This window comes from Erpetoichthys calabaricus, chromosome 4 (assembly GCF_900747795.2).
Source record: "Erpetoichthys calabaricus chromosome 4, fErpCal1.3, whole genome shotgun sequence".
Taxonomy (NCBI): domain Eukaryota; kingdom Metazoa; phylum Chordata; class Cladistia; order Polypteriformes; family Polypteridae; genus Erpetoichthys; species Erpetoichthys calabaricus.
In genome coordinates, this window is record NC_041397.2 from 151,777,984 (window position 1) to 151,788,470 (window position 10,487).

At 38.1% G+C, this 10,487-nt stretch overlaps 1 protein-coding gene across 1 annotated transcript; it reads right to left on the reverse strand.

Annotated features, from left to right (window-relative positions):
• Positions 1-5,889: 5,889 nt before the first annotated feature.
• On the reverse strand, positions 5,890-7,101 carry LOC127527547 (zinc finger BED domain-containing protein 5-like; the record flags this gene model as incomplete). Its single annotated transcript, XM_051926622.1, has 1 exon — positions 5,890-7,101. A coding segment is annotated over exon 1 (1,212 nt), but the record flags the coding sequence as incomplete, so codon positions are not given.
• Positions 7,102-10,487: the final 3,386 nt, after the last annotated feature.

Genomic DNA, 10,487 nt, shown 5'->3' on the forward strand with positions numbered 1-10,487 from the left:
TAATCTTGCTCTTTTACTGTCATATCAAGGAATTCAATCAATGCAATGTCCTGATGTCTTCTGATCTTAAGGAGAGATTTCAGTGACACAAATAATGGAAGAATGGACTTAGTGTTTCTTAGTCAAAGTGTCTCTATTCACTTTGTTGTACCTTGTTGTATCAAGCCATACTGCAGAAAATTACCATTCAACTCATTGTTTTCCTAAACAAAAGTACTCCAAAGTTTATTATAAACTTTGCACTAGAGCAGAACACATTAATACACATTACTAGAAAAAAGGTGGGGATATTTAGAGAAAATGAAATCAGTATAAAGTATTGTATATGTTTTGACTGTACTTCTTTTTTTATTACTATAAAATGTTTAAAGTTTTTTTTTATTAATGGTAACTTACAACTATTAATTTTAATGATACAAGTAACACATTACATCAAACTGTTAGTATGGCATTGGTAATATTATATTGTAAAGAGAATTGGTATTCATCCCCAAGTTTTTTTAATACCATCTAATTACCCATTCAAGTTTAAATGGCATCAGTCCCTGTCAGCATCTGTCTTGCCCTGACTATTAATAAGGAGCAGGGCCGTGCTATTAAAAGAGTAGGCGTTATTTTATGCTATACAGCTGCTGCTCCGTGTAACATGTTTGAGGGTGAGCAGCAGCAGGAAGCATTTTCTTGTGCTTCTAAAACTAATATCTATTTTACAAGAAAGTGCTGTACTGACACAGTTAACTGTATATTCTCAGAACATTACAGTCAAAATGAGATCAGGTCCATTTCTTCACATTTATATTTTGGACCCATTAATATTCTTCTCATTTTTCACACTAATATTTTCTCAATCAGTATTTAGAATTCAGATGTAAAATCCATCCATCCATTATCCAACCTGCTAAATCCTATCTACAGGGTCACAGGGGTCTGCTGGAGCCAACACAGGGCGCAAGGCAGGAAACAAACCCCAGGCAGGGCGCCAGCCCACCGCAGGGCACACACATACACACACACACCCACACACCAAGCATACACTAGGGACAATTTAGAATTGCCATTGCACCTAACCTGCATGTCTTTGGACTGTGAGAGGAAACCAGAGTACCCAGAGCAAACCCACGCAGACACGGGGAGAACATGCAAACTCCACGCAGGGAAGACCTGGGAAGTGAACCCAGGTCTCCTAACTGCGAGGCAGCAGCGCTACCCACTGCACCACCGTGCCTCACTTAGATGTAAAAGTTTTAGGGATTTAATACATCTATAGTGCACACATATACAAGAGCACAATGAATAAACATAAAACCACGTATACACAATAGCTTGTCATGCATGTATGTGTCTGGGAAACATCTTCATCTTCCTTGATGCTGGTGAGGTAAGCAGTTCCACCCAAGACAAAAGGGGTGCTGATATTAACATTATCATCTGACCCCACTTCACTACTCAGAGAAAACTCTGCACATTCCAGTCTCAGCCATATAAAGCCAGCTCGTTCCCAAAAGGTGGTGTCAGATACCAAACTAACACTAGTGAAGAACTGAGCTACTGAATGCTTTTCTGAGTGCACAAGCCATAGAATATACGTAATTTTTTGTTTAAGCCGTTTTTTCGGGTGTTAACAATTAAAAGGGGTTACGAGGATGGTACCCCAATCCTTCTTTGACACATTGAATTGTCTGCTTACATGCTACTAATATAAGCGATATAAACAGTGCCAATTAATGTCTATGCAATACAAAAACAGTCCCTGCAGATGTTAAAAACAGCAAAATATTTTGAGTGAGGTCAACAATAGAGTCTTAAAGTAATGAAGCACAACTGCTGACCACTGTGACCTTACACCAAAGTAGATCCATGTTGATGTCCTCTGTAGATGTTGATATAAATTTCCATTTTATGAAAAAGTTCCTCAGTTAGAAAAGATAACTGTAGTACCCACTCATCATTGACTCTGACTGCAATGATGTCCCAAAACACTCACATTTTTTCTCCACTCTACCACATTCCAAAATCCCCACCTCTTTCCGGAGTGTTGTATGCAGTGCTGGTATTTATACAAAACATCATGTATACAAGCAACAGGAAAAAGAGGCCTCAAAGTAACTCAATGTCTCATCTACCATTGTTTGTCTTTTTAATGTAACTGAAGTACTAGGGAGTTGCACCGTGTTAGCCATTATGAATGTAGAGAAAAGCCAAGCAAAATGACACCTTTTATTGGCTAACTAAAAAGATTACAATATGCAAGCTTTCGAGGCAACTCAGGCCACTTCTTCAGGCAAGATGTAATACAGAGACTGGAGTTCCCTGTGTTTATATACACACTCTAGGACAAGAAACAACATTGGTAAATATTTAAATGAGAAATTTTGAATGTAAAAAATTAATAGATTCATTCAGGCTAGGGTTAATTTAACAAGAGAGAAAAGAACAATGTATTGTCAAGATCTCTGGATAAAATAACTGTCCAACAAAGTCTTTTGAAGTTTGTAATGAGTTTTTTCAAAACAATGTGGGTCTGTAGACAGGTTGTCTGTCATTCTGAGAGATGTAAACAATCCTCATATCTGGCCATAAAACTCTTGTCTTTATTCAATCCATGTTGTAAAGTATTACATTTTAGCATGAGTTTAACTTCCCATTCTTTTCTCTCTTGCTGTGTTTTGAAGTTGCCCATAAGCACTGTGACTTTAAAGTCCTTCTCACAGTGTCCATGGCTGTTGAAGTGGGCCGCCACAGGAACATCTGTGTTGCCATGTTTAATGTGGAACCTGTGTAAATTCATTCTCTGGCAGAGTGTTTGTCCAGTTTCTCCCACATAGAGTGCAGTGTCAGGACATTTCATGCAGAAAATTAGGTAGACTACATTATGATGATCTGCAGGAAAATGATCCCTTGATGTGATGTTCAAGTCGGCAGTGTGGTATAACTATACGGTCTGTATCATAGATGTGGGCACATGTTTTGCATCTTTTCTGTAGGCATGGAGATGTGCCATTTTCTGTTGGTTCACTTAGGGAGCCTCGGACAATTAATTGTTGAAGGTTTGGTGGTTGTCTGTATGCCAGGAGGGGAGGTTCAGGAAATACATTTTTCAGTGTTTGGTCATTGTTTAGTATTGGCTGAAGTTCTTTTATAATTTTTCGAAGTGTTTCAAGATGTGGGTTGTAGGTGACAACAAGGGGGATGCGATCCTTGTTGTCTTTGTTTTTATATTCCAGAAGGTTGTCTCTGGGTATGGCAGTAGCTCTTCTTATTTGAGTGTCTGTTGTTTTCGGGGTGTAACCTTGTCTGATGAAATCTTGTCTGAGCTCCTGCAGTTGTTGATCCCGGTCTGTTGGGTCTGAGCAAATACGATTGTACCGTATTGCTTGGCTGAAAATAATGGAGCGCCTTATATGCTTGGGGTGGAAGCTATCATTTTTCAGGTAGGTCCGTCTGTCTGTCGGTTTGTGAAAAATAGAAGTTACAAGGGTGTTGTCTTTCAGTTGAACGGTGGTGTCAAGGAAGCTGACTTCTGTTTTTGAGTAATTCAGCTTCAGCTTTATGTTGGGGTGAAAACAATTATATTCATTATGAAAATGGAGGAGGTCCTTTTCACTGGCAGTCCAGATTATGAAGATGTCATCTATGTAACGGAGATACAACATTGGTTTTACGATGCACATTGACATGAAATCTTCCTCCAATTTTGCCATAAAAAGATTTGCATAGTGAGGTGCAAACCGACATCCCATTGCAGTCCCCATTTGTTGCAAGTAGCAATCCTGTCCAAAAGAGAATATATTATGTGTCAGAGTGAATTTTATCATTTCTATTACTGACTTTGTGGGTAAATCATGTTGTTTGAGGTACATTTCACATGCCAATATGCCATCATCATGGGGGGTGTTAGTGTAAAGTGCCTCAACATCCACTGTGGCCAGTAAGGTTCCCTCAGGTAAGGGGCCTAAAGCAGACAGTTTTTTTAAGGTCAGTGGTGTCCTGGATGTAGCTGGTTGTATTACGGGTGAGAGGTTTAAGGATGTGCTCCACCCAACCTGAAACATTTTCTGTAAGGGAGCCAATTCCTGAGATTATAGGCCTTCCTGGGTTCCCTTCTTTGTGGATTTTAGGAAGCATGTAGAAGTAACCCATTTTGGGGTTCTCAGGAATTAAACTGTTTACATGATCCCTGATGTCAAGAGGAAAGCTACTTACTATCTTTTTTAGTTCCTTTTTGTAGAGATCTGTTGGGTCTTCTTGCAGTTTGTAATAATGCATAATATTGGACAATTGTCTTTGTGCCTCCTGTATGTAATCTGATGTGTTCATGATGACTAAAGCACCCCCTTTGTCTGCTGGTTTGATAATGATTTCTGTATTTTCCCTTAGTGAATGTATGGCTCTCCGCTCATCCCTAGTAATGTTTTCTATCCGATTTTGTTGCCTGTTTAAGATTCCTGTTTTCACTCTCTGTCGGAAAGCAGTCTATATAATTATCCAGGGTAGAGTTTCTGCCAGCTTCTGGTGTCCATGTGGATTTATTGGTGGGGTTGTTGTAACTGCTTGTTGTTGGTTCCTGTGTGTTACTGTTTTCTTTCTTGTGGAAAAATTCTTTTAGTCTGAGTCTTCTGAAGAATTCTTCCATATCACTGCAGAGTCTGATGTTGTCAATGGGCTTTGCAGGACAATATGAGAGTCCCTTTGTAAGTACCGACATCTCTGCTTCATTTGGTGTGTATGAGGAGAGATTAACAATGCAGGTCTGTTGCTCTTTGTTTTTTGCTATTAAGTGTCCAGCTTTCTCTCGTAGTCTATGCCAGTGGTTCCCAAAGTTGACTGGGCTCCGACCCACCTAACAAAAACTGCCAAATTCGGGACCCACCTCTTAGCCGTCTTAAAAAGGGGGCATAAAATATTGGTAATGCTCAGATTCCCTAGTAGCGAGTCGCGGAACTACTTAATGGTGTCTTATTTGTTCGGGCTGTTTATTTTGTTTAAAGTATTTTTTTCATTTGACATTAATTTGTTATCATCACAGACAACATATATTGTACTTTAGCTCACAAACAGTCACTATGGAAATTTAAGCGTCACCAATATGAATGAAGGACTTTTCAAATAAGAAAAAAAAGCAACTTTAAGTTACAATTTTTTATTACTTAAATACCTACAAGGACTGTTATTTCAATGAGAAGGGTGTATTTGTTTCCTATTTTTTGTCATTACAGCTTTAGCATCAACTTCAATTTTAGTTACTTTTAATCGCAGTGAGTTTGATACGTCCAATTTATTTCGGTATTTAGTTTTAATGCTGATCATAGCCGAAAATCCGGCCTCACATAGATATGAGGTACTGAAGGGGAGGAGGACTTTTATAGCTTCATCAAACAGGCAAGGATAGTTCCCAGCAACTGAGAGCCAGAATTTTGTTAACTGCTTGCGATTGAAACTATTTTTCAGTGATGTATCTTCTGATAAATCAATGAGTTCTTCACTTGCTTTTGTTGACATACTACTTGGTAGGCGGTCTTGAAATGGGTTACGAATCCAATTCAACGAGTCGAGCTTTTTCATCTCTTCCCCGAAATAGGCATCAAAGTTATTTTTTAACAATGATAAATGAGTGGAAATTGCAGACAGTACGTTTGTCTTTGGCTGCACTTGGTTTTCTATAATAAAAGTTTCAAGAGTTTCAAAACAATCATACTTGCCATCCTCAATACAACTTCTCCACAACATAAGCTTTTTCATAAACGCCCGAATTCTATCGTGGACTGCAAAAATGTCTGATTCGTTTGAACCTTGCAAATACAAATTGAGTTCGTTTAATTTCGAAAAAATATCCGCCAAGTATGTGAGCTTGAGAATGAATTCTTTGTCCAGTAGAGATTCAATATATTCAGTTTTTCCTTCCAAGTAAATTGTAACTTCATTGCGTAATTCCACTAATCGTGTCAGTACTTTCCCCCTGGATAACCAACGTACCTCCGTATGCAGAAGAAGAGATGTATGAAGACTACCCATTTCTTCACACTGCTTTTGAAATAAACGTGCTTGTAAGGGTTTTGTTTTCATATAATTTACAATTTTCACAGCTGTATTTAGTACTGTTTTGAAATCATTAGGTAATGCTTTTGAAACCAGTGCTTCTCTGTGAAGGCTACAGTGTGTCCACAAAGCACAGGGGCTTTGTTTAAGAACTCTTGTAACGACACTGCTATTTTTCCCGCACATAGCCCACGCATCGTCAGTGCATATCCCGAAACAGTTCTTCCACTGTAAACCTTTCTCTTTTATATAGGAATCAATTACATTGAAAATTTCCTCGGCCGTTCCACGACTAATTGGCTTGCAGAACAAGATATCTTCATGCGCGTCGTTTTGCCATATATAACGCACAAAAACAAGTAGTTGAGATAGGCCTTGCACGTCAGTAGACTCATCTAGTTGTAGCGTATAATATTTACTACAAACTACCCTCCGGATTAATTCGTCCTCTGCCCATTCAGCCATTTCGTCGATTCGTCGTGCAACAGTATTATTGGACAGTGGTATGCGCTCGATTTCCTTTACTTCTTTTTCTCCAAACATCACTCCAACAGCATCTTTAATCGATGGTAACACTAAATCTTCGCCAATGGTATGAGGCTTTCCTGCTCTGGCGATCCTTAAGCTAATGAGGTATGAGGCATATACAGCATTTTCATTAATATTAATGAAATGTGAAACAATATTTTTTGAAGATTTCATATCCAACAATTTTCTTTGAAAAAAATCTACTGGCTTATTCGTAAAATGGGAATGCTTCGTTTCTATATGACACGTCAACTTACTTGGGCGCATACTTTCGTTCGCTAATATTTCGTAGCAAATCACGCATTGAGGACGCGGATCTATCGTATCATGATTCCAAGTGAATCCTAGTTTTAGATATTCAGGGTCATATTTTCTTACAACTTTCCGTCGTTTCGATTCATGCGAACTCGTTGAGGGAGCTTGGAAGTCAGCCTCAGTGCCACTTTTGTCATTTATAAGAACATCTTCTGTCTTTTCATCACAATCAACCGGCGGCGGCGACGTAGTTTTTGCTATCCGTTTCAACCACTTTTCCATTATTATATTCAAACGTTAATAATTGTTTTTAAAAAGATTATAAGGGCGTACGCTAACGAACACAACACAACGCGATAAAGAATGTCACAAAAACAAAAGACGTCCGGCTGTTAGCCCGATCGGTCGGAATATCGTCTTATGTTTCAGGGCCCACTCAATATTCGCTCGCGACCCACTGGTGGGTCGCGACCCATAGTTTGGGAAATGCTGGTCTATGCAGCTTTTTCTTTTTGTTAACAATAAGGAGTTTCTGGAGTCTTTTGTAATAGCAATGGAGCTCCTTTACCATCTCCTGCCTGTCATTTCCAAGGAGCAGGATGAGGTCTTGGATCTCTCTTTGCGTGTTCTTCTTGATGTTGTAGAAAATTTGGATTAAATGGTTTCTTATCCTTGCAGATGTCCTAAAACAAAGTTGCTCTGCAAACCGAGTATTATAAGTGTGAATGGTTGGATTCCTTATCATGATGCCTTTTGGGATAAGATTTTCCTTTTTGCATTTAGTTAAGAAGAAGATGTCGCTGTCCATGTGTGCCAGTTTCTTCCACCGGGTCTTCAGTTCCATGTAGTAGCGGTACATTTCGGTGTCTTGTTTATCTGTAGTACTAGGGTGTTGTACCGTGTTAGCCATTATGAATGTAGATAGATAGATAGATAGATAGATAGATAGATAGATAGATAGATAGATAGATAGATAGATAGATAGATAGATAGATAGATAGATAGATAGATAGATAGATAGATAGATAGATAGATAGATAGATAGAGAAAAGCCAAGCAAAATGACACCTTTTATTGGCTAACTAAAAAGATTACAATATGCAAGCTTTCGAGGCAACTCAGGCCCCTTCTTCAGGCAAGATGTAATACAGAAACTGAAGTTTCCTATGTTTATATACACACTCTAGGACAAGAAACAACATTGGTAAATATTTAAATGAGAAATTTTGAATGTAAAAAAGTGAAAAGGACCTCCTCCATTTTCATAATGAATATAATTGTTTTCACCCCAACATAAAGCTGAAGCTGAATTACTCAAAAACAGAAGTCAGCTTCCTTGACACCACCGTTCAACTGAAAGACAACACCCTTGTAACTTCTATTTTTCACAAACCGACAGACAGACGGACCTACCTGAAAAATGATAGCTTCCACCCCAAGCATATAAGGCGCTCCATTATTTTCAGCCAAGCAATACGGTACAATCGTATTTGCTCAGACCCAACAGACCGGGATCAACAACTGCAGGAGCTCAGACAAGATTTCATCAGACAAGGTTACACCCCGAAAACAACAGACACTCAAATAAGAAGAGCTACTGCCATACCCAGAGACAACCTTCTGGAATATAAAAACAAAGACAACAAGGATTGCATCCCCCTTGTTGTCACCTACAACCCACATCTTGAAACACTTCGAAAAATTATAAAAGAACTTCAGCCAATACTAAACAATGACCAAACACTGAAAAATGTATTTCCTGAACCTCCCCTCCTGGCATACAGACAACCACCAAACCTTCAACAATTAATTGTCTGAGGCTCCCTAAGTGAACCAACAGAAAATGGCACATCTCCATGCCTACAGAAAAGATGCAAAACATGTGCCCACATCTATGATACAGACCGTATAGTTATACCACACTGCCGACTTGAACATCACATCAAGGGATCATTTTCCTGCAGATCATCTAATGTAGTCTACCTAATTTTCTGCATGAAATGTCCTGACACTGCACTCTATGTGGGAGAAACTGGACAAACACTCCGCCAGAGAATGAATTTACACAGGTTCCACATTAAACATGGCCACACAGATGTTCCTGTGGCGGCCCACTTCAACAGCCATGGACACTGTGAGAAGGACTTTAAAGTCACAGTGCTTATGGGCAACTTCAAAACACAGCAAGAGAGAAAAGAATGGGAAGTTAAACTCATGCTAAAATGTAATACTTTACAACATGGATTGAATAAAGACAAGAGTTTTATGGCCAGATATGAGGATTGTTTACATCTCTCAGAATGACAGACAACCTGTCTACAGACCCACATTGTTTTGAAAAAACTCATTACAAACTTCAAAAGACTTTGTTGGACAGTTATCTTATCCAGAGATCTTGACAATACATTGTTCTTTTCTCTCTTGTTAAATTAACCCTAGCCTGAATGAATCTATTAATTTTTTACATTCAAAATTTCTCATTTAAATATTTACCAATGTTGTTTCTTGTCCTAGAGTGTGTATATAAACATTGGAAACTTCAGTTTCTGTATTACATCTTGCCTGAAGAAGGGGCCTGAGTTGCCTCGAAAGCTTGCATATTGTAATCTTTTTAGTTAGCCAATAAAAGGTGTCATTTTGCTTGGCTTTTCTCTAATGTAACTGAACAATGAGGAGTAAAAGAGTGACAGATGTTATATACATATAAACCATTATAAATATATTACAACAATGATACAATATATGTAGCTCCATTAAAACTAGAAATACTTCAATCTTGACCAAGTGGAAAGGTATTCATTAACTTGAGCAGATATCATGACCCCTAAGTCTTTCTTGTGTGGTTTACTTTATAAATAAATGCTATCACCATTTAATCTTATTTGCTGATTGTTTAATGGAATACTTTACATATATACGATAGATAGATAGATAGATAGATAGATAGATAGATAGATAGATAGATAGATAGATAGATAGATAGATAGATAGATAGATAGATAGATAGATAGATAGATAGATAGATAGATAGATAGATAGATAGATGTTATGGCTTTGTCTCCAATAGGTCAGATTATTGCAGTTCTCTATATCTTGGGGTTAGTCAGGCTTCCCTTTCTCATCATCATATGGTTCAAAATGCAGTTGCTAGGTTGTTAACAGGCTCCCACACAAGGGAACGTATTACTCTTATCTTGGCCTCTCTTCATTGGCTGTTTAGGATTATGTTTAAAAGTGCTTCTTTTTGTATTTAAAGCACTAAATAATCTAGATCTTCCATATATTTCAGATCTCCTCGTCCAATATTCTTCCACCAGGACAGTTAAGGGAAACTGGGAACATGATCTACCAGTGACACAAAAGGTGCTTTTTCAGTGGCTGCTCCAAACCTCTGGAATTTTCCAGAACTGCTTCTATTGTTCTGACATTTAAATCATGTTTAAAGACACATCTTTTTTCTATGGCTTTTGTAGACACTGAATAATGCTTTTGTTTTGTTATAGCTTGGAATTTGTTATGTTCTTTTAAGCTTTGGGGTTTGAAGACCCAACTGTATTGCCTTTGTTTGTATGGTTTTATTCAGTATTTTTATGTCACAGTTTTATTTTTGTGTTACTTTGTGTGGCACTGTGGTGTAGCTGTTTGCTGTTTTAAATGTGCTTTATAAA